The 25,462-nt window shown below is 45.4% G+C and overlaps 1 protein-coding gene across 2 annotated transcripts in view; it reads right to left on the reverse strand.

Annotated features, from left to right (window-relative positions):
• Positions 1-21,127: 21,127 nt before the first annotated feature.
• Garem1 (GRB2 associated regulator of MAPK1 subtype 1) overlaps positions 21,128-25,462 on the reverse strand; it is a 178,073-nt gene continuing 173,738 nt past the window's right edge. The window contains exon 6 of one of the 2 annotated variants that reach the window (XM_052741629.1): positions 21,128-23,829. In XM_052741629.1, the coding sequence (XP_052597589.1) occupies positions 22,929-23,829 (901 nt within the window). In that variant the 3' untranslated portion in view covers positions 21,128-22,928. The remainder of the gene's footprint in view (positions 23,830-25,462) is intronic. The other variant, XM_052741630.1, reaches the window with a different exon arrangement.

Raw genomic sequence — 25,462 nt, forward strand, 5'->3', positions numbered from 1 at the left:
CCACAGCAACTCTTATAAAAGAAAGCATTTAATTGGGGCTGGCTTATATAGTTCAGAGGTTTAGTCCATTATCATCATGACAGGAAGTATGGCTGCACACGGCAGACATGTTGCTGGAGAAGTAGCTGAGAGTTCTATATCCAGATCTGCAGGCAGAAGGAAGAGAGAGGGGCACTTTTTGAAACCTCAAAGCCCATTCCCAGTGTCACACTTCAACAAGGCCACACCTCCTAATTCTTTAAAATAGTGCCACTCTTCGGTGACCAAGCATTCAGATCTATGAGCCCATGGGGGCCATTCTCATTCAGTCCAGCACAAAAGAGCACAGTACCTGACTTGGTGCTGTGTGTGATACATAGCAAGGCTCTGACTCACAAAGCCAAGAAGCCAAAATAAACAAAAAAAAAAAAAACAAGTTAAATAAGGGATTTTTTTTTAGATAACCATTCAAGAACACACAGAAAGATGCTAGGTTTTGGTAATTTTGAAGGTTTTTTTATTCATGTTTACATTCCTAATATCCATGACCTCTCCACCCCTCTTCCCACACTGCCAGGTACCCCAAGTGCCTGGGGTGGCCTGTGTTTACAGCACCCAACTGATTGGTACACAACAGACGGCACAGTACAAATAAAAAGCACATGGCAAAGAATGACTTTTTAGAAAGAATAATTAAAGCAGAGAAAGTATCTCATTTGAATTCTTAAATACGATGATCAGGTTGTTGGCTGAAACGATATTCAAAGGAAGGGCTGGTGAGATGACTCGGTGGGTGAAGGTGTCTGCTGTCAACCCTGATGACCTGAGTTTACTCTTGGGACCCACCGGCAGGAATGGATGAGCCAACTCTCACAAGGGGTCCTCTACGCGCACCTCCATCCATACCCCGTAACTCCAGACACACAAAGAACTTCTCAGTAAAAACAATCCAACGGCATGGAAAGGGGACTTCTTCCTTCCTGGTACTTTCTGTGAGTGCCTCCCACGGGCTTCTGCTTTTCCTTCAGTTGACATGTGACTCGTTCTGGCGCGCTGACTTCTGTACCTGTTTATCCCTTTTCTCTTCCTCAAGCTCCCGGAGGACAAGCTGGAGGATGATTTGAAAAAACAAAACAAAACAGAACAAAACACAGCCATCACCTCAAGGAGAAGAAGAGACGGTTTATCCTGGAGTAACCATGGCCTTGAACACAGATTCAGGTCCCCAGTTCCATATTCCAACCTGGTGACAGATTCATGAGTGTTTATGGGAACAGAATGAAGGAAGCCATAAGTCAAGATGAGTTTTCAAGTACGTTGTCAAAAACATCAGGCAGGTGAGTGGGTTACAGCGAGGCGGGGCAATCTCTGCTGTAGGTCTCCCACGCCAGCAGATGACATCCTTAGCCTTTGCGCTGGTGGAAGGTAGGGGGTGTTTGTAAAGTCCAACCTACCTAATAGCCACAAGGATAGTCACACACGGAGGTGGGTAATGGTTGGATATTAGGGGGCAGCAGAGAGCTGGAAAAAATTTGGTTCTCAACCTCTAACAACCCAGCTGTCTACAGTTACAGGTTTTAATCTGTCAATCAGCTTGTAGAAAGCTTAATGCAGATGTGCCCCTCACTTGGTAACCTCAGTCCACAGTGTCTCTGGCTTCTGGTTTCGTGAGTACCTGGCATGCAGTAAGTACTTCACTATTGCATGTTCAGTGTGGTGGTATTGTGTTCCCCAAAATATTGTGCACCCTAATAAACTTATCTGGGGTCAGAGACAGAATAGCCACAATATTAAACATAGAGGATAAGCAGTGGTAGCACATGCCTTTAATCCTAGCATTCCAGAGGCAGAAATCCATGTGTTCAAGGATACAGCTAAGCATGTTGACTCATGCCTTTAATCCCAGAAAGTGAGCCTTTAATCCCAGGGAGTGATGGTAGAAAGCAGAAAGATATATAAGGCGTGAGGACCAGGAACTAGAAGCATTTGGCTGGTTAAGCTTTTGGCTGGTTAAGCTTTTAGGTTTTGAGCAGCAGTTCAGCTGAGAGCCATTCAGATATGAGGACACAGAGGCTTCCAGTCTGAGGAAACAGAATCAGCCGAGAAGTTGGCCAGGTGAGGTTAGCTGTGGCTTGCTCTGTCTCCCTGACCTTCCAGTGTTCACCCCAATACCTGGCTCAAGTTTGATTTTATTAATAAGAACTTTTTAAAATTTCTGCTTCAGTTCAGTGAATATATCTGATTTGTTTCCACAACTAACCAGAATTAATCATGTGGGCTTTTGTGTTTGTCCCGCAGCCCACCAGAGTGCCCATCATTGAGGACTGAGTTACGGCAGGTAGAGATTCAACAGTCACAAGTTCTTAGGGGAAAGTGCCACAAGGCTTTGATGATGAAGCTCTGCTTGGCTCAAGGGTGGCTTGGAAGACTGGTAATCAACCCAGCTAGAAAAAGATTCTGACTACAATTTCTGACTGTTAGAATTTTCAGTAGATCAATTGTCAGATTTGGTGCAAGAAAATGTCGGGAGCAAGGGGCCAAGTGGGGGAATTAGGGGTACCTAGCTGATGTATAGGACATAATGTTTGTGCAAAAGGTCAAATGATGTCCTCACCGATAAAAGACATCTCCAATAGAAAGCAAGTACATCTTTATACTAGAAAACGATGACACAGTAATTATGCTACTTTGGCCTTTTGTTTTTCTGCTAATATTACATCACCAAACCACACAGGCATGGTGAGGAGAGGACAATAAAAATAAGTTATCAATGCACTATTAACTCAGCGTGCTCTTACCTATTAATAAGACATTGATGTCTCCTCTTAAGCGTGTCCCATTGAGAAGCACTTTCTCATTACCTCCAAGCGGCATACACAAAATGGCTTTTTTAATATACTCATGTCTGTGGATGCTTGGTGCTAAAGACTTGCTTAAATGGTCAAAGATATCCTATTTAAGAAACAGGAAACACTTACATTGCACATTATCAACATTAGAATAGAATCTCATTATCCATTAGCTGGTATTTGTGCGATTTACAACTCTCTTTAGATTGAGTTTTGCAGAATTTCATGATCTTTGCCACATCATCAGCTGAACACGTAGGTATGATGTCTTTGCTCATCAGTTTGATAATATTAGCCAAGATTATGGCTGGAGAAATCTTTTAAGAGATGCTTCTAATTAACTATTAAATAAATGCATGGATGACGTTATCTTCATAACAGATAAGCTACTTGGAAATTGCCTTCCATAAAACAGAATGAGTTAATTTTTTTTCTTTGTGTTTTTGTTAACCTTTGCCTGTCTCCTCTCAATCTTGAGCAGAACATTCTACAGTGTATTGTTTTTAGATTTGGATTCTCTTAAAAGTTTTCAAAGAAAAAAAGCTGGAAAGGGAAACTCTCTGAAATGGCCTTTGGGAATTACAGATGCATCAAATGACTGCGATGTTCTTTCTGCCTAGAGGCAGATCCAGCAGAATGCATCTGCTTCTTCACACAGGGAAAGAAGAAAACCCAACAGAGGCGAACCTTTCAAGCTGCAAGAAGTAAATCACCTTATAATTTAGAGAGAATTAGATATTCATGAAGCTGAAAACTTTTTTGTATCATTTTGAATGAGAAAATACAAATAAAAATGAAAAAAAAAAAAGAAGTAGCTGTGTCCTTTGAAAGTTGACGTTATTTCATTGGATTGAAAACTAATTGTAGGCTTCAATTTTGGGCACAAAAAGAAATTTTAAAGTAAGTAAATACAGGTACTTCAACAGACTTAGGATTTAATAAATGTTAATCTTCCTTACCAAAAAAAAACACTAAAAGAATAATTTACTTTCATAAGCAGAATTTAAAATATGCTTAAATCTACCAACCCAAAGATAGAAACATTGCTGACTGTTTCCAGGGGGACAGACTGGGCCAGTTCCGGGACACCAGCAAGATGGAAACATGACTTACCATCTTGTGATTGATGAGATACTTAAATTTACTGTTACAGAAGGGCATGGCCCTGTGGTACTGATGAGGGTGATGCTGATGGGGTTGCCTGGCAAGGCAGCCTGCCATGCCAGGGAGGAAAAGGCTGATGGAAGGGTGGAGGAGAAAAAAAGAAGAACTCACTTGCTACATTTAAATCCACCAGGGCTGGAGAGATTGCTCAGTGGTTAAGAACACTTGCTCCTCTCCTAGGGGACCTGAGTTTGGTTTCCATTAGATGGTTCACAACCTTCCTATAACTCCAATTCCAGGGGGTCCAATGCCTCTGTGCTCACGCTCACATGTACACATTGGCCCCACACATGCAATTTAAAATGTAAGATGAGTATGTTTTAAAACCAACCACCACAGTCATTTACCCACTTAGCAGCTCGCCCACCAAACAACCAAAGCTGTTAAAGTGTCCACCATGGACTGAGTGAGACATTGGCTGTGGAGGAGCACAAAGACCAGTTGGACCAATCCCTGACCTGAGAAAGGGAACCTAAAGGCCAGCTCACTCTCGTCAGGGAAAAGGCCAATGCTGATGTCTCATTAGGACGGAGAACCCTCCCCTCCCTCTGCTGGCTTGTAAGCTTTCTTTGCTTTTATTTTTCCTTTGAGATTCCATTTCCCTTTTCAAGAAAATGAAGTCTTGCTTTTGTTTCTGGAAGGCTATTTTATTCCTTCCTTACTGCTCCTAAGACTGTAAGCTTGTCCAAGTTAGGACAAAGGAGAATAAATTATCCTAGGTTGAGAGGTCTTTTGTGAAGTTTTTCCATTTTTTTTTTAAACAAAAAAAGGTCTGTGATATCTCGTGTTCCATTCATGGGCTGTAGCGATGTCTTACTTTATTTTCTATGGTGACAAAACATTCTGACCAAAAGGCAGGAGAGGGTTTATTTGGCTTATACCTCTGGATCACAGTCCATTATTGAGGGAAGTCAAGGCAGGAACTCAAGCAGGGCAGGAACCGGGAGGAAGGCTTGCTCAGTTTGCTTTCCTATTCAACCCAGGGGTGGCATGGCCTACAGTGGGCTGTCATTAATAAAAAAAAAAAAGTGTCCTACGAGCTTGTTACCAAGCAATCTAGTGGAGGGATTTTTCTCTATTGGAGTTCCCACTTCCCTGACGAACCGGGCATGCATCATTTGAAAAAAACAAAACCTAACCAGGACACAGTCCATCACTGATGGAAGCCAAGGCAGGAACTCAGTAGGGCAGGAACCTGGAGGCAGGCACCGAAGCAGAGACCATGTGGGGGCTGCTCACTGTCTCACTCAGCCTGCTTTCTCATACAAGTCAGGACCACTTGTCCAGGGGTGGCACCAACAGTGAGCTGGGCTCTTAACGTATGTCATTAATCAAGGATATTCTCCCTACAGACATCCCCACGGGCCAATCTTTTTGTTTTTTGTTTGTTTTTGTTTTTTCGAGACAGGGTTTCTCTGTGTAGCTTTACTCCTTTCCTGGAACTCACTCTGTAGCCCAGGCTGCCCTCGAACTCACAGAGATCTGTCTCCCTCTGTCTCCTGAGTGCTGGGATTAAAGATGTGAGCCACCACCGCCCAGCCCCACAGACCAATCTTATGGAGGCAATTCCTCAACTGAGGTCCCCCCTTCCCAGATGACTCTAGTTTGTGTCAAGTTGACAGAAAACCAACCAACCAACCAACCAACCAACCAACCAACCAACCAACCAACAAGCCAGCCAGCCAACCAGCCAACCAACCAACCACCCAGACAACCAACCAACCAACCAACCAACCAACCAACCAACCAACCAACCACAAACACAAAGCCATCCAGCACAGGCAATAAGGGTCAGCAGTAAAAGTATAGTTTATGCTGAAAGTGACAGATCATGCTGTATCCCTAGAGCTATGGGTAAAGAAATTGGCTTTGTTATATTTGCCTCTAAGTTGGTCTTGTGGGAAAGTATGTATTTTCATCTGTTTCTTGTTGTTGTAACACAATACCAGGGAGTAACATATAAAGAACAGAAGTTTATTTTGGTTCATGATTCTCAGACTGAAGTATCCAAGAGCATGGCTGCAGAATCTTTTTTGTTTCTTGTAGGCGGAGTTTCTGTGTCCCAGTAGTCACTCCCAAATAGCTACACAGAGACTTAATATTAATTATAAATGATTGGCCAATAGCTTAGGCTTGTCTCCACCCAGCTCTTACAACTTAAATGAACCCATTAATTTCTATTAATCTATGTGCTACTCTGAGGCTTGTTTACCTCATCTATGAACTTCCCACATTGCTTCTTCTGTGTCTGGCTCGAGACTCCTCAGACTCTACCCTTCTTCTTCCCAGAATTCTCTCTGCCTCCAAAATCCTGCCTAGCTATTGGCCAATCAGCTTTTTATTAACAATGAGAGAAACACATCTTTGCAGTGTACAGAAGAATTTCAGGTGAGAGTTTCATGCTGCTCAGGGTGGAAAGAGGAAGGGGTGTGTGTGTGTGTGTGTGTGTGTGTGTGTGTGTGTGTGTGTGTGTACAGTCTTTGCCACACACTTTGGCCACCATTAACTGAACTGCTCAGCTGTGCCTTCTCAACCATGATGGACTGAAACCTTCTGAAAGTGTGAGCCCAACAAACCTTTCTTCCTTCAAGTTGTTCCTGGCACTATTGTTACAGCAGTGTTAAAGCAATGGATGTTAAAGTAATGGATACTGAGTCCTTTGTGGTCACAAATTATCTCCTAGTTGTGGACATGGGTTTAAATCCCAGAATCCCAAGTAAATTTCCTGAAGGGATTGGTGGGAGCTATAAACTCAGGTCCTGGTGTTCTTCAGGACACATGGCAGGTGGCTATGTGACCTTTGGAAGCTTTCACTAATCTTTGGGGACATCTTGTCAAATTTCAGTCAGGCAACTAGGCACTTACTGTGGATCAGATCAGAACTGTATGTTCAGCATATATAAAGCAATAAACATGATTCTCTTCTCTAAGATATTTTGATCATTCTTCTAAAAGAATCATTTAAAATTCTTTCCCTACCTACTATGAGAGCAAAGTGAGGCTAATTTACCCTTTTATTACCTCTGATGTAAACCATCTGGTACATACATCCTGCTCAGAGACCACTCCTGAGAGACCCTTATGGAGTGTATGTTGATAAAGGTCCCATTTCATCACTGTACTTAGAAGTTCAGGGTCTTGCAGGGATTCTGGCCTGAGGAAAGTCTATTTGGGCAGCTATAACAAAATGCCATAGACTGGATTATTTATGATGGTCTTGGAAGCTAGGAGTCCACAAACAGAAGGCAGTTGTCTTGTGAAGGCCTGTGTTCTCACAGACACTGCCTTCTTATCATGTCTTCACATGGAGAATGAGGCTAGTTAGCTCTCTTTTTCTTTTTAAAAAAGATTTTATTTTCAATTGTGTGGGAGTGGGATGGGGTGGGGGAGTTATACATGTGAGTGCAGGTGTTAGATGTAGCACAAATCCTAATTGGTCTTAATAAAAACCCGGAGCCAGATATTGGGGTAACTCCTGAAAGATCAGAGAAGCAGAGCAGCCAGCCACTAGAGTTCTTACCACAGCTGAATCCTCAGCCTGCAAGAGCCTGAGGTCCTTTCTCTTCCCGTCTTATATTCCTCTCTTTGCTCAGCCATATCACTTCCTGTCTCCACCTCCCTAGCGCTGGGATTAAAGGCATGTGTGCCTCCCAAGTACTGGGAGCAAAGGCATGAGATCTGAAATGCTGGGATCAAAGGTGTGTGCCACCACTGCCTGGCCTCCATGGCTAACTAGTGACTGGCTTTGCCCTCTGATCTTTGGGCAAGCTTTATTTGTTAGAGCATACACAAAATAGCACCACAGTTAGTGGAAGCCAGAAGAAGGCATTGGATCTTCATGAGCTGGAGTTACATGAAGTTGTAAGCAGCCTGGTGTGCATTGTAGAAACTGAGCTTTGGTCCTCTGGAAGAAAAGTATGGTCTCTTAACAGATGAGCCATCTCTCCAGACAGGACGTCTGTCTATAAGTGCACTAATCTTATTTATAGAGGTTCCATCCTCATGACCTGAACACTTCCCCAAAGCCCCTCTGCTAATTATCATGATATTGGGGATCAAGTTTGGACATATGAGCAGGGGTAATAGTGACAGTGGGGGGGGGCTAACGTAAGGGTACACTATAATTTATCACCTAATTCACATATTTTTATACCTAGGAACCATGGGAATGCTGTCATGAAGTTGAATTTTTACTCCTCCATGTTATATCTGGAGAAGGGGGTTAAAGCTTGTGAAACTCACCGGTATGTGGGGTCAGGGGAGGACCCCACATGTTTCAAACATCAGCTGCCACAGTGGATCAGCCCAGTCCAAGCATTGCTTCCCCAGCTGTACCAGAGCTGGTCCATTCCTCTGCATCGCCCTAGTGGCATTTCATACAGTTTCTATCACTTTTCTCATGAATTACTTCCTCTTACGTGGCTCCTCAGCATCCAGGGTTAGCAAAGCCTACTTTCAGCTCACTTTCCACTGTCCATTTGTGGAGACCCTCCACGTTCATGTGCATTATGCAGGGACCATTGTGGAAAGGCTCCATCAACTGGTTCATTTTTCAGTGTTCTTTACCTTTACACGCTACTCCTGCTGGATGGGTTATGAAACTCAGCTCTGCTCTCTTCTGTCTCTAGAACTTTGGGAATCCTGTGTTATTCCTTGAACCTTCTCCTCCTTCCCTTGTCTCCCTAATTCCTACTTATCACATAGGCTTAGAAGCTACTTCTTCCAAGAGACATTCTCTGAGCCCCAAGACACTGTGAAGTTTTCTACCTCTGAGTTCTCCGAGAGCCTTACACAACCCCCCTCATAAAAGCATAGATGTGGGATGTGAAGTCACAAAGACTGGCTTTCAATGTAGGACTGGCCATTTCCTTCTTATAGAATCTTGGATCAGTTACACCCCACCCTTTTCAGGAGTGTGGGGAATCTGCTCCCACCTTTTTCCCTCAAGGTACTTTTGAGGAGTGAGGGATGAGAGATTTAGATAGAAATATAGAGGGAAGAGAGAAAGACAGAAGCACAGGATAGCCTTGGGAGGGCCTGGATCCTTATCCACCAGCCCCTCTATCTCTTCTAAAGGGCTTTTTAAAGGACTGCCAAGGGGCAGGGCTAAAGACCTCCCCTTGCTAGATCAAAGCATAACGCACATCCAAGTGCAGATCCTTCCAAACACCTGGTAACCACACACGTCTCACGCAATCCTCTAATGCAGCTCTGCTGGGTAAAGCAAGCTCAGATCTCACTAGGAAACCTTTGTGGGCATCCACGGGGGTTTGAATTTTTGTTCTTTGTTTTTGAGACAGGGTCTCACCAAGTAATTCTGGGTGTCCTGGAGATCACTATGTAGACCAGGCTGGCCTTGATCTCACTCCTGCCTCAGCCTCCTAAGTGCTAGTATTAAAGGTGTGCACCACCTTGCCTGGCCAATCACCCTTCACAGATGTAGTTTCTTTGTCTATAAAAATGGAAGAACAAAGTAACACAAGCAGCTACTTATTATTTTGCTGTAAATTAAAAGAGATAATGCAAGTGACTTTCTATGTTTTGGTGAACGAAAGAGCATATAATAAATTGCATTTCATACTATTGTCCCAAAGGTCTGCAAGCCTCTAGTATACAGAGAATGCCTTAGTAACTGTAGCACCTTTGGTACCTGGCTCTGGGCTGGACATTCGATATATTCTCAGTATTGACTGAAGGACAGACGGAAGGTGAAAGGATGAACAGCGTTGGTTGGTCGGCCGAAGAGTAACAGGCCACGGCAGAACCCAATATTAGTTTTTAGAGCTTTATTGGAGGGAAAGGGGGGGGGGGGGGAGCCAGGCCTGGCGGAGGGAACAGAGCAGGAACAGAGATAGGAAACACAGGAAGACACGCGCAGAGAGAGCGCGTGGGGGTTGGTGTTCGGCTTTTTAAGGTGGTATGTAGTTGCCCGCTGATGACGTAAGGCGCCAGACAATACCCCGAGCTGCGCATGGACAGAATCCTAACAGAAGGAATATTTGTTATTTCTATGGCCACTACCTCCTTTGTTTCTAAGTGGGTTTAATTTTATTTCAAAACAGAATAAAGTCTTATTGAACTAAGTGCTATGTTAGGAGTGTCACCAATGTGAACCCTTTTAACTTCCATAACTACTCTGCCATGGAGTAAATGTGAACTGGTACCTGCAGGCTCCCATGTCTGAACTCTTGGTCCAGCTGGGGGCTCTGTTTTGGAACACTGTAGAAGTGTTAGGAAGGGGAGGCTCCTGGAGGAAGTGTGTCACTGGGGGCTTGAAGTTTAGTAGCTTTGTTCTACTTCCTGTTCATTGCTTGTTTCCTGTTGATTATTTCCGTAGTACTACAGTCCTCCCACCATTGAGCTGCCTGCGGGCATGCCTCCCTTCCATGGCTGGCTGCCTCCTGTCACATGTAAATAAAGAACCCTCTCCCTCAAGTTGCTTCTGGTCAGGTGTTTGGTCACAGCAAGAAGAAAAGCAGCTAATGTAGCCGTTAGAAATGGTGGTTGTCACCCCCATTTTATGGACAAGAATGCAACACCATAGTCACATGTATAATAAGGAGTAAAGTCCCGGTTCAAATTCAGGACTCAGATAGGATTAAACTACTGTCCTGAGAAATAAATGCTGCTGTAAGGCAGGGTGACTTTGTGGAATTGGCTCTGTCCTTCCACCTTTACTTAGATTCTAGGGATCAATTCGGGGTTTCAGGCTTGCCTGACAAATGCCTTTATCCTCTAAGCCATCCTGCTGGCTGTGGAATAAACATCTTAAAATTTCACTTATTTACTTAATTTATGACCATGGATTGAACTCAGAGGTCTAGGCATGCTAAGCACACTGTACCATTGATCTACATTTTCACTCAGTATACTTTAAAAAAAAAAGTATTCTAAAGCAATGATTAAAATAAATACACTAAATACATAAACAAATAACAAGCTTTTAATCAAGTCTTATGTATTCTGCATAACTGTCTTACGATATTTTCATGTGACTTGCATGCAGCATCACCATGGACACAGGCGTGATGTTGGAGTTAGGATGATTCAGACATCATTTGGCAAAAGGAACTTTTGGGTTCTGTGACAATGTTATGAGCCCAACTTCATATGCTTTCTGTCACTGACCAGAAGATTGTTACATGGCATGTGAATGTATTTGAGAATGAGGGTAGACATTTTCCCTAACTGCCCCCAACCAGTGGCAAGGTCTGGCCATTTATTTGTTAAAGCCTTATTTTTGCCTGGATCTTATTTTGCCTAGAAGTAGAAGCTCTCAGTGAGGACAGCCTACTTCTCTTGGCAATCGGTTCCTGGTATTTTTTTCCGTTGGCTTCCTTCATTCTCTTGACGAAAAGTTTAGCGCATTCTGCAGCCTCCTGGTTTCTCTATGTGCCTTGTTTCTTCAGAGCAATGTGTTGATGTTCATATTGCAGGACACGTGGAGGACAGGGCTGCTTTGGTCCTGGGCTTCTTACCTTCTTGGTTTAAGGGCTTTCCGTCAATCTATGGCAGACATCGTCTTCTTTAGAGAGACTGGACAGGTTTTGGATACTGCTCCCCCTTTGGGGTCCCAATCAACAAGGCCCAGTAGTGTCTGTCAGTTCAGGAAGACCCTTCTCTCTTTATTAAAATAACCACGTTGAGAACACTAACACTGACACCCACAATGCATCCCAGACTTGTGCTATCCCTCTCCAGTTCTCCTTGGTCTGCAACAAGAATGTCCCTACTCAACAGCCCCCACACTCTGCCGTGGGTCAGGACACCTCACTTCATGGGAAGACCTTGTTTGTTTGTTCCTACCACTGTTTTGGCCCACAGAGCCCCCCCCCCCCCCCACTCTTCACCCAGAGCATCAGCAGGTGCTCCTGTGGCCAAGCACTTCTCAAAGAAAGTACGAAGTTTACATTCATCATCCACTTCAATGGGTTTAATCCTATCTGAGTCCTGAATTTGAACCGGGACTTTACTCCTTATTATACATGTGACTATGGTGTTGCATTCTTGTCCATAAAATGGGGGTGACAACCACCATTTCTAACAGCTACATTAGCTGCTTTTCTTCTTGCTGTGACCAAACACCTGACCAGAAGCAACTTGAGGGAGGGGGAGGTTTTTTTATTTACATGGCCAATTGAATAGGAGATGCTCATGAAAAAGAGCCCAGATTTCTTTATGAATGAATCCACACAATTGCCTACCAGCTGCCAGACCTCCTTCTGTCTGTCTGCCTCTGAGGCCCACATGTTTCTCCAATGCAGTTGGTCTCATAATGCAAGTGACTTGCTGAAAATCGGGGCAGAGGATGTTTTAAACATCACAATAAGCAAGCTGGCGGTACAAAGAGAGAGCAAAAAGGAATTCAGGGAAATGAGAAAATTGGAGGAAGTATGAGTAAAGACGTAAAAAAAATCTCAGAGAGAGAGGAGCTAGAGGCTGGAGATGCCGACCAGGGGCAGAGTGCTTGGCTAGCATGTACAAGGCCAGTGAGCTACCTTGAGAGATAACGATGATCCATAGCCTAGTAGCTTAGCAAAAACTGCCCACTTCTCCCTCATCATCCCTCAAACACTAACTATGCCCTCTATGGGCTGGATTTTAAGAGGTCCCGGTAAAGGGATCATGTGTTGCCACTGCCGAAAGTGACTGGATCCTGAGGGGAAAGACCAATCAATGGGTCCACAGTACATGGAGTTGACTTATAATGATTGCAGTTTTGGGCGTGAGACTAGTCGGAGGAAGGTCACTGGGAGTGCGACTTGGAAAGAAACATCTTGGTCCTGCCCCTTCCTGTCTCTTTGCTTCCTGGCTGTCCTGAGGCGAGCAGCTATGCTCACACAACCTTCTGCCATAATATGGCAGAAAGCAACAGAGTCAGCCAAGCGTGGACTGAAACTCAGAAATGGAGACGAAATCTGTCCTTCCTCCTTTTAAATGATTTTTTTTTTCAGGCATTTGTCACAGAAACAAACAAAAACCCTGACCAATTCACCTCCCTCGCAGTAAGTCCCAGCCAGGAAGGGATGATGCCTGTTAAGTGGAGGATGGGGTCTCTAAATGTGGTGAGTATCAACATGCTGGGGCAATAAATAAATAATGCTCATGCCTGTCAAAGAAGCTGGCAAGGCTGCTCAGAGCGCATGTTCCTCAGGAATTCATTCTGGGGACATTCCTGAGAGCTAACGGAGTGACAGGAAGCCCTTCATTTTCCTACCTCTTATTTCATCTGTGAAAGAGAAATTACTTGTCTCCTTGTTCCAAATGATGAGTTATCAGTGATTAACTGAGTGGCAGGTGGATCACACGTGGCCACCACAGTGGAATCTCTACAGACTGCCTTTCTTCATCCAGAACAATATCATCCACGTCTTTCCATCACCTAGGAAGTGAATACAAGGGCATCTTACTTCTGAATGTGCCCCAGGGAGACCCAGTCATGGGAATAAGGACTCAAGTTGCTGTTCTCACCTAAGGAAAGCGAGGACTTAAAATGAAGTCTCCAGGGCTGAGGAAGAATGTGACAGGGAATGACCTCCATAGTTTATCTCCACCTGGCAGGGCCAGGTGAACATAGAAAACACCGTGCTAACAACTTACGTACTACAAAACCGTGTGAGCAGTGAGAAGCAGGGGGCAGGGCTGAGGGCTCTCCACTGTAGGGATGGGCCCCGCTGCTCTGGAGGCCAAGTACAGCAAGAGATCTCAAGGTGTGAGAATGAAAGCCCTTCTGGGGCTCAGATTTCAGAAAAAGGGTTCCCAAGCGCTCCTGCCTCAAGTTGATCGGTCTCATGACCCACGAAGAGTGTATGTGCCCACACATACCACACCATACACAAAAACAATAAATGAAGACTAAAAACACTGCATTTGCTTCAGCAGGACCATCACCCACACGGCTGAACGTTTTCAAGTTCCGATGAAGGAAAGTAGGAAGCCTCTTCAGGCTTGGTGAAGTCCTGTAGTCTCACACACAGAGCTGCAGCAGGCTTCTTCTTTTGGGCCACCAACTAGCTCCCATATCACGGCGTGGAGACTTATTATTAGTTGTGAACACTGCCTTATTTTATGCTTATCCCACTAGCTCTTAAAACTTATTTTTACCCGTTTCTCTTCATTTATGTTCTGCCTCAGGGTTTTTTACCTTTCTTTCTTTCTGTATGTCTCACTTTCCTGCTGTCTCCATGTCTGTCTGTCTGGCAGCTGCCTGGCTTCTGGCCCTGGGCGCGTCCCTCTCTTTGTCCCTCCTTCTTCTCCTCCCTCCCTGGAGCCTAAATTCCTCCTCCTCCTTATTCCCTCTGCCCACCAGCCCTGCCTGTCCCTCTCCTGCCCAGCTATTGGCCATTCAGCGTCTTATTAGACCAATCAAGTAGGTAGGTGCCTTAGGCAGACAAGGAGAAACAGCAACCCATCTTTACATAATTAGGCACATGCAGCAGAAACAAACGTAACACATCTTTGCATGGTTAAAGTAATATTCCACAACACAGAACAGAAAGGATCTTAGTGCTGAGGTGTCACAGTTAGCTTTTGTTAACTGGACACACCTGGGAAGAGGGAACCTCATTGGAGAACTGCCATCTGCCCCCATCAGACTTGCCTGTGGGCATGTCTCTATGGATGGGTCTAGCTGTTAAATTAAGGAAGGTCTAGTGTGGTGATATTTTATTTGAGCACCCCAATAAAGCTTATCTGGAGATCAGACGACAGAGCCAGCCACTATATTAAACATAGAGGTCAGGCAGAGGTAGCACACGCCTTTAATCCTAGCATTCGTGAGGCACAGATCCATCCAGATCTCTGTGAGTTCAAGGCCATACTGGGAACAGAGCCAGGAGTGGTGGCTCTAACCATAAAGGTCTGGAGGTCTGTACAGACAGACAGGAAGTGATGTATCTAGGTGGAGAGAGGAAGTAAGATGGCAGAACACAGAAAGGTTTATAGGCATGAGTATACAGGAAGTAGTTCTCTCTTGGGCTGAGGATTTCCTAGCGGTAAGAATGTGGCTGGCTTCTTTCTGCTTCTCTGATCTCCACATAAAATTTATTGGGGCGCACAAATAAAATATCACCACAGGTCCAGCCCACTGTGACTATATAACAAAGGTAGTTGCTGACTGGTGGTACACACCTTTAATCTTAGCAGTTGGGAGGCAGAGGCAGTCAGATCTCTGAGTTTGTGGCTAGCCTGGTCTACAGAGTGAGTTCCGCTACAAAGAGAAACCCTATCTTGAAAAACAAAATACAAAAAACAAAACAAAACAGGACAGGTAGCGGAGCAAGCCAGGAGAGCAAGCCAGTAAACAGCGTTCCTCCACATCTCTACTTCAGTGTCTGCTCCACGCTTCTGCCTAGGCTGCGTCTGTGATGGACCGGCCGCTGCAAGCCAAATAAATACACGCGTCTCTCCCCAAGTTGGTCTTGGTCAGCGTTCGTCACAGCAACAGAAAGCTATCTAGGGCAGTAGGGGTCACGTGAGAAAGGAGCATGACCTCAGCAGCCCGCAGGGTGAGCTGTGGTCCTTCCTCCCAGAGCGGTCAGATTCCTCCATGACCCTCATTCCCAAATCATCAGAGCTGGAAAAAACTAGCTAAGGGTGACTGAGAAAACATGAATCACCAATCACAACATTTAAAGACAGAAATCTAAACTAAAGAAAACCAAATGGTCGGTCGTCTACTAGATTTATAAAAGTCACTCATCTCTGCAAGAGTTGTTTAGTTTTTATGACTTGTATATTTTTTTATTAAAAAGATTTTATTTTTTATTTCTAGTTGTCTGCTTTATGTGGATCTACACATGTGAGTGAAGGCTGGTGGAGGGCAGAAGGGAGCATCAGATCCCTGGAGCAAGAAGGCCCTGTGACAAACCAGCTTTGTGCTTTGAAATGATCCTTGGCTTGTCATAAATGTCTGTCAGGAACTGCCTGGTGCCATCCTGGGGCAGTCATGGGTGGAAGAGCCCGCCACCTAGCGGCCATATTTGGCATTACAGCTTCTCTTGGTTTCCTTCACAAGCTGTTTTTAGTAGATTGCTTGGACACAGCCAGATGAAGGTGTGTGTACCAGTTATCTGAAAACCGTTTACATTTTTACATTTCATCTGTCTTATTTAATATCTCTACTGACCCATCGCTTTGGATGAAGGAGCAGAAGATGTGCTCAGTGTCTCTCTAAAGAAAAAAAGAATTTTGACTTGTGTATATGTGTCTTTGCCCTGGAGCTAGCTAGTTATAGGTGGTGTGAGCTGCCCGACGTGGGTACTGGGAAGGGAACTGAACTCAAGTTGTCTGGGGCAGTAGCAAGGACTTTTGTTTGCTCAGGCACCTCTTCAGCCCAGAGTTTGTTTTATAAGCAGAGGTTTTTCTTTTCCTTTTCCTTTCTTTTCTTTTCTTTTTGGACACAGGGTCTTGGTGTGCAGTACAGGCTAGTATTGAACTCACAGAAATCCTCCTGCCTCAGCCTCTCCAGTGCTGGGATTACAGGTGTGCCCCACCAAGCCCAGCAGGTGGTTGCCTCAATTCTAGCTAGCATCAACTGGGGAGGATCTGTTGAGGACTGCCTTCTGATTGATTTTCAGCCTTAGGACAGAAGACAGAGGTTCAGAGTAGGGCATGCCACACATACATCTCAAAGCCATCCATCATTTGTGGAAGTTAACAGCTGTGGAAACTGGAGACAACTGTAAGGAGAAGAAGATGGAAACGCAAGTTCGAATTCTGTCCTTCATTTTATTATAGCCCACGTGTGCTCTGGAGGGATAACAGAGTGCGGGCTTTATTTCTACGAAGTTAAGAGAGTGGGTTTCCAAAGTCCCGTGTGTTTAACGCTCTGTTGTGCCACGTCTCCTGGGTCACTGTGTCTTGGAGGACACAGACCTGTTACCCCACCCCCCCACCCCCACTGCCTCTGGCCCGAGAACACCTGAACACTCCACCGCACGCACTGTCTTTCAATTGCCTGTATCTCTTGAAGCGGATATTGGTGGCCACCCGTGGAACACACTGCTCTTTGCTGTGGGATGTTCTGTATGGCAAATGTGTTGCTCTGATTGGTTAGTAAATAAATCACTGATTGGCCAGTAGTCAGGCAGGAGGAAGTATAGGCGGGACAAGGAGGAGAATAAAGCTGGGAAGTGGAAGGCTGAGTCAGAGACACTGCCAGCCACTGCCATGACAAGCCGCATGTGAAGATGCCGGTAAGCCACGAGCCACGTGGCAAGGTATAGATTTATAGAAATGGATTAATTTAAGATATAAGAACAGTTAGCAAGAAGCCTGCCACAGCCATACAGTTTGTAAGCAATATAAGACTCTGTGTTTACTTGGTTGGGTCTCAGCGGCTGTGGGACTGGCAGGTGAGAGAGATTTGTCCTGACTGTGGGCCAGGCAGGAAAACTCTAGCTACAGCTCTTGGTTCATTTTTACATCCATCACTAAGGGGAAGTCACTGGCTCAAGTTGTAAGAAAAATATACTTGCATCTATCAGCGGTCATGACATAAACTCAACCTGGGGTCACCAAACAAGTGTGTCTCACTTTCTTATAGTCTACTCTTCTATTTTACAGTGTGAGCACCTCTGATGTTATTCATTTGCCTTTGATTTTGGGGGCTAAAGATTGAACTGAGGACTCTCCCACTGAGGTACATCCCCTGCACCTCATCTGAGGCAACTTCATCCCGTTATTCCGTGACTGATGTCTTGATCTTCATGTCACAGTAACCAGCCACCACCAGGAATGCCATGCTGTTTACACCGCCATTCTGCTCCAGAATCCTTGGACTTTGAAGACTCTGGAGGCCAAGGAACGGGCAGCTCGCAAGGGGTGGATACACACAGGTTGCTCTCCTATTACAAAGAGCATAACGTACACAGCCTGGGGATGCTGCCTAATAATTCCCAAAGCCTACCAATGAATTACCCAAGCAAGGAGAGGCCAAGGTGAGCAGGCATCATAAGCAGAAGCCAACTGGGCAAAAGTAGGCTGTATCCTGTACTTAACATTTTCAGTAGATAACATATTCTCTAACCCGTTACAGGGGGATGAAGGGCATGTGATCCTAATGCAACTTATTTCTAGTTTCAAATTTATTAGCCATATCCAGTTTGTGAAGTGTCCCAGAATACCTGAGGTAGGCGTTCTTAGGACCTCGACTTTGGAAGTTTTTCTCATGTGTACGGTTCTTCTAGTGCCCAGCTCTGGGAGAGTTGGACTGAAGGCTTAGGAAATGGTGGCATGTATGCCTCTGGGGCTCGTCTGATTGAGAAATAGGATGCTGGGAAGTGATTTCATGGTAAGTTGAGAACAAAAACTCCAACCAAACTCTGTCATCCTCCAGACTCCCTGTGAGACTTCCTGCCACAGCAGGGTGAACACACCTGCCTCTTCTCCAGCACCCAGGAGCACTCCTCTGGGTCATCACTGCACCAACTGAACAACATGGAAGCCAAAGCCAGGACTTTAGCGCCCTTCTCACTGGAACATGTATGTATACTTTCTTTTCAAATTTAAAGACATCTCTGCACTCGTCTTTTGACTACTGGGTCCTTTGAGCATCACGAGGTTGCCTGGTTACCAGATTCTGTGAACTGTAGCTTTGGTCCTGCACCTCTCAATTCAGAATGTGGTTTGCAGTATTAGAATCCCTTTCCAGTTCCCTATGGCTATGGGGCTGGAGAACAAGGCCTTTGAAAAGTCAGCACAAAGAAGAGCAACCTTGAAAAGTTCTTTATTTATAGACATTTCAGAACCATTTAAATCAACAGACAATGAATTTACTTATTTTTTTGACCTAACATACTGCGTTTATCTTGAGGTACACATTGGGCCCATTAGATAGTGCTCTGGAAAGCAACTCAGCTAACTGCTAACATGTAGTTAGCAGTCCACTGTTTCCCCAGCCAAGAAACTGTACAGACACTTGCAAAACTCTTAGAAAATACAATTTCCATTTAAGCAAAGGAAAACTCCCCAAGTTCTTGAGTTTTAATTTTTTTTTTTTTGAGTCTTAGCTGAAACAATATTCCAAACGGAACGTACTATAAAGACAGGAGAGTGGGCTTATGGCTAGGGGGTTATCTAAGCCCTATCCACAGGACACTGTAAACCAGGGGAACTCACTATCCACCAGGCTCTGCTACAAAACGCACAGCTTCGAGGCTGGACGGAAGGGCACAACTAGAGACGAGGTTTGCACCTAGCTGGAGACACGTTCACTTGTTTCTTAGATTCACAATGAGGCAAACTGGAAAACAGGAAGTCCTGAAAACTCGGAAATGTGACTTGACCTGATTCGGCCACAAGAATCCTACATTACAAACCCACAGTATAATAAAAGTCCCATTTCCTCCATCTGCCCTCTGGACCTTTGATTCTTCCTGCCTTAGCAGCTTCAGATTTCCAGAAAAGCAATGGAAATTCATGTGTTTCTGAAAGTCTTAGGCGTCCAAGAGATGTGAGGCTTTTTTTTTTTTGGTAGACTGCAACTCAAATTTACTGGGGTCTTTGGAGGAATATTTTGTTTCCCAGTTTGCTGTTCAGGGAATACACTTACAGATGTTAGGCATTTGGAAAGCACTAGGAAAATGACGGGTTCTCCATCCATCCACCCCACCCCCTGAACTTCTCAAGGAGGCACATGGACGCTAGGCAGCCGTCTCGGCAGCGTGAGTGGAGGTTGTTTATGCATGTATCTGATCAGCTGGAATGGACTGTCCCATCTCCCAGAAGGTTGTGGCATTTCTGCAAGATAAGAATAAACACTGCAATTTAGCTGAATGGGCAGTTTGGTACAACTTCATAAATTTGAATGGTGCATGTGGGCTGAGAGAGAGAGAGGATACACGGACATTTCACAGTTCATAAACTTGAGTAGTTCAACTTAAAGACAACTTGCAGACGTTTAGAAGACTCTGTGACAGGGTTGGTGGGTGAATGCTTGAGTTTTCTCTCTGAATTGACTTCGTATTTTACATTTCAGCTGCTTGGCTTCGTTTATTGCTGATGCTCTTTCCCGACAGGGGAGGGGGCAGGAAGGTTTTAGGCATGAGTGTAAGGATCCCCGACAGATCCTGTGTAGACAGTACTTCGCCACAAGTCCCACGGTCACTCACTGGGCTGTAGGGAATCTGCCACAAAAAGAGGTATTGTCTCGACCTGGCTGGTTGGAAGAGGTTCTGCTGTGGGATGTGGAAGGCGAGGGCTGTTTCTGCTCTGTACAGCCTGTCCCATTCTCTGTGCCGGCTGGCTTATGACTTCCTTGTCTAGCCGGCATCCTCCACAGACAGGTGCTCAGCCCAGAAGTGGCAATTACGCTTATTCGTTCGTGGCTTTCAGAAATGCCAAGTACTGATTATCATTAAAAAATTCCACGTCAGTAAAAGAGAACAGGAGTCAGTGAAAGACAGATGCACATTTCCTTTGATGGATCCCAAGCATCAGTGTCTTGGGGTGTTTACTGTATGTGTTCGAAGAGGCTGTCAGTGCTTCCACCTGTGGGCTCCTTAAAGCTGGGGCACGTTACTCTCCGTAAATCCACCTTCCAGGAACATTTCAGTCTCTCATGCACACATACAGTGTCAGCAACTGTGATTTTGAAACAGAAACGAGTTCCAAGAGGGCAGGGGCCAGGTCTTTCCTCAAGCCTTGGGTCAGGCAAACAGAAAGTGCCCAGTGACTGTCCAAGGAATGCACGACTCCAAGGCCTATCCTGGCTCTCCGGGGGGCTCCAGGATCCCAATCAATACAGACTTGGCATGGGTGTGCCAGGACCAAAGCAAATGAACTCAAAGGAGATGGACAATCTTATTTTGCTTAAGGGTCTTACAAAAGACGAACGAAAGCAGGTGTTTACGTGGGTCAACCTTCACAGTCAACGCAAGCCAACCCCACGGCTCGAGGCCGAGTTTGAGAATCATGGTCACGTGCTAGGTGCTAAAGGATGGACAGAGGGCGGGTTTTCGAGTGTGACCAGCTGTGTCTCTCAGGCAGGTTGTCTGTCTTTATTCTCAAGGGAAGTTAATGTTCTCAGGCTAGGTTCCCTTTCTAAGGACTTAACTCCTCTCTGAGAGGGTGGCTTTCTGAAGTAGACATCCATGAGTCTTGGGTGTGAGAGGGCAGTACGGGGGGGGGGGGGGGAAGCGGGGGCGGGGGGGGGCAGACTCATTAATGACTCCTGAAGCACGCTAGTTGCCCATGTTGTGGAGGATTCTTTTTACTTGCAGTGTAGTATTTACAACCAAGAAAGGTAAAAGCTTGTTCTTCTCTTAATGAGACGAGAGATGAGGAATTAGACTAGGTGTCCATTCATCTCAACTAAGTCACAAGATGGAATGAAGCAGCTTTCTACTGGAAAGAAATAGTGGCATGCTTCCCAGGACTGTGAGCCTGGCTGCTGCTGCTGGCTCTTGCCTTTAACAGTGACTTCTTTTTTGGTGACTAGGAAGACATGCTAAAATATGCTCAACCCTTCAGGATACACTGCCTCCTGGTGGCCAAACAGTCTCTCCTGAGAAGCTCAGGTGTGCATCTTGCTAAGAGGAGTTCTGCCGAGTTAGAATCTGGGGACAGACTCAGGGACTGTTTGGAGGATACATTTGTTGCTCAGGAAAAAAATTAAGAAAAGGAACTCTTTGAGGTCATATGCCTTCAAAGAGCCAAGAATAAGGATATGATGCTCTATTTTGGAGTATTTAATCACATTTAGCAAAATTCATAGACATGTTCTGGAATTTTCAGAATAAGAGTATGGTTATTATTATTATTATTATTATTATTATTATTAATTTAGAGAAGTAGAAGGTCTGTGGAATTAGCAGGTACTCTTGTTGATATTGTAGGAATCAGTGCAGAGATGTGGCATATATAACTGAGAGGTGGTCTGTTGGAGTCACGAGCTTTCCTAACGTAAGAGGCGTGGTGAGGAGAACTCACGGGTGTGGAGGGACACACGGGAGGACAGGATGATAGTTCCAAAGCAGCCGTCATCTCCCCAAGCGTCAGCATGGGTATGCAGGAATCAGCGCTCGCACGGGCTTGAAAATCACATAAACTCTTCAACAGACTCTTGACTGATGGCTTCTGAGTTCCCAGGGGTGGAGCCTATGGGGCGGAGCTTCAGAGTTCAGGTTCTGAGACTCTGGAGTCATTCTGCCAACTGTTCTCAAGAGAATCCATTCAGTTAAAGGCCCCTCCACCTCAATGGATATTAGAAAGTAAACGGATGGCATTTAAAACATCAGATTCAAAAATTACATTTACACGTATCTCTGTGTGCTGCATATACACACATACATACCTATTTTTTTTTCTCTGCTCAATAAAACTAGCAGCAGTTACAGATCAAATGTAATGGCCATGATTTGTATCATTTCTAAGGATATCAGACATCCTCCATCAAAACATGATTTTTGGAAAATGCCTTTTGATAAAAAGGTCTCCACCAAGCTTAGAACATGAAAGTGTCATTTCACACCACTAACATTGTCAGGCACAAGAGTTGAACAGTTGGAGTGAAGCAAAGCAAGCCGCAGAGTACAATTAACTGTCGGACGTCACCTCCCCGTGGGAGCGGACTGCTCCCAAGTGTTCGTGTCTTTCAGCTTTGGCTGTTTCGTAATAAATACCATGCCTTCTTGAAAACCTACCGGGGTGAAAAAGAGTTCTCTGAATAGGACTTTAGTTCTTTTAGCAGCTGTTGAGTGTTGAGTGACGTACAAGGCACACCTCTAAGTGTTCTGTACAGCATCTTTACTGATGTACAAAATAGCCTGTTCACCATTCAGAAACGGAATCTGCATAGTAAGACTATCTCTATTTACAGAGAAGGGCTTTTGTGTTTTTGTCTTTTTTTTTTGTTTTTAGTGCAAAAAACGTGGATTTGTGTCCTAGCCCACCCCTTCTAGCCCACGTTTCTCAGCTCTGTCACACACTATTTGGCTATATCTTGGGCCTCCAGCCATTAATAAACTGCATTATTTTCTTCACCTGTAGTTTGCTTAGTTTGAAATCCTCCGAGAGGATTTCTTCCGTTAACTGAACAAGCAAATTCCCATCGATCTTTTCAGTGACAAAGAAGGCTATGACGTCTTCAGACAAACCAATGAACCGTAAAGACTTGGACACTTCCTCTATAGAGAGTTCTGACAGGTCAGCAGGTGGCTGCCACGGGGAACCGTCCCCACAGGATCTGGGGGCCAGCTGGAGGTGGAGCGGAGATGAAAAAGGGTAAGAGACAGAGAAGATGTCCTGCACGCCCTTTCTCACAAAGTACTGGTCCTCTGAGAGGTCCAGTGACCCTGCTGCGGGGTCCTCCTCAGCACCATCGATTTTCAGAGGCAAAGGAGATGTTTCAGGGGTGGTTTTCTGTTCCACTGGCTTTGGGGCCCTTGGGGGTAAGGCAGGGCAGGAGATGCTCTGCTTGGTCATGCCAGCCGCAAGGGAGCTGTCCTCGGAGTTCTCCAGAGAGTAGCTGGCGGACTTGGGGCAACCGGAGACGCCGCCGCTGCTGAATTCTGCAGAGGCTGTGCTGGGTGGGCTGCCTAGGAGCTGGCAGCTGTCAAAATCAAAAGGGGCCGGGCAGTTTCTCTTTGGTGTGCCGGGTGTCTTCTGTCTGGGGTAGCTGTAGCTCCTGCTCGGGTCGAGCAGAAAGTCACTCCGGGTCTGGCTCTCCGACGCTCCCGAGTAATGGTTGGGCCATGAGAGTCGGGAGGCCAGAGCTTCGGCAGAAGGACTTCCGAACGGGGACTTGGGGTCTGTAGAGTCACTTTTCACCCGGTTGCAAGGGTAGCAGGAGACGGGAGCACTGTCAGGAGGACTTGGGTCACTTTTAGTGATGCTGCTTAAAAAGAAAACGCACACAGAAAGGGAAATTAGTAAAAAAATAACTTAACCCTAGCCCTTGGGAGACAGATACAGGTGGATTACCGTGAGTTCGGGGCCAGCCTGGTCTACATAGTGAGACCCTGTCTAAAAAACAGCCAAACCCCAAGCTTTTCTTTATCATTATTCATAGATGTTATTTTTAAGGTGAAAGGGCAGATAGGAATATATTATATATAACATATATATTTATATAATTTATTGAACTCAATAAATTACCTACCTTTTTTTTCTTTAAAAGAATCTTTAAAGTTTTTTGTACTTGTGGATATGTACATAATGACAAAATGTTGTAGTAGAAATAAAAATATATGCACACACATAAATATGTATATTTTAGCTGATAAGAAAGTACTGTTTGTATGTGCCTGCATCTTCACACTGAGAAAAACTTTCACATCACGCTTTGGTCCAACACTGAAGAGTAATGTCTGCAGTGGACAAGGAGGAGAGACTGAGCATGTCTGCAGTGGACAAGGAGGAGAGACTGAGCATGTCTGCAGTGGACAAGGGGGAGAGACTGAGCATGTCTGCAGTGGACAAGGAGGAGAGACTGAGCATGTCTGCAGTGGACAAGGGGGAGAGACTGAGCATGTCTGCAGTGAACAAGGGGGAGAGACTGAGCATGTCTGTGTGGACAAGGGGGAGAGACTGAGCATGTCTGCAGTGGACAAAGGGGAGAGACTGAGCATGTCTGCAGTGGACAAGGGGGAGAGACTGAGCATGTCTGTGTGGACAAGGGGGAGAGACTGAGCATGTCTGCAGTGGACAAAGGGGAGAGACTGAGCATGTCTGTGTAGACAAGGGGGAGAGACTGAGCATGTCTGCAGTGGACAAGGGGGAGAGACTGAGCATGTCTGCAGTGGACAAGGGGGAGAGACTGAGCATGTCTGCAGTGGACAAGGAGGAGAGACTGAGCATGTCTGTGTAGACAAGGGGGAGAGACTGAGCATGTCTGCAGTGGACAAGGGGGAGAGACTGAGCATGTCTGCAGTGGACAAGGGGGAGAGACTGAGCATGTCTGTGTGGACAAGGGGGAGAGACTGAGCATGTCTGCAGTGGACAAGGGGGAGAGACTGAGCATGTCTGCAGTGGACAAGGGGGAGAGACTGAGCATGTCTGCAGTGGACAAGGAGGAGAGACTGAGCATGTCTGTGTAGACAAGGGGGAGAGACTGAGCATGTCTGCAGTGGACAAGGGGGAGAGACTGAGCATGTCTGCAGTGGACAAGGGGGAGAGACTGAGCATGTCTGCAGTGGACAAGGAGGAGAGACTGAGCATGTCTGTGTAGACAAGGGGGAGAGACTGAGCATGTCTGCAGTGGACAAGGAGGAGAGACTGAGCATGTCTGCAGTGGACAAGGGGGAGAGATTGAGCATGTCTGCAGTGGACAAGGAGGAGAGACTGAGCATGTCTGCAGTGGACAAGGGGGAGAGACTGAGCATGTCTGCAGTAGGCAAACAGGAGAGGCAAGCATGCAAGAGACAATGATGTGGCCACATCACCACTGTCCACAACTCAGAATCCTCCCCAAAGTCTGATAGGAAGAAATGCTTTCAATAAAATGCCCATCCTTGCCTTGGTTTCTGAAC

Source organism: Peromyscus californicus, unplaced genomic scaffold, assembly GCF_007827085.1.
Source record: "Peromyscus californicus insignis strain IS unplaced genomic scaffold, ASM782708v3 Scaffold_17__1_contigs__length_78620276, whole genome shotgun sequence".
Lineage (NCBI taxonomy): Eukaryota > Metazoa > Chordata > Mammalia > Rodentia > Cricetidae > Peromyscus > Peromyscus californicus.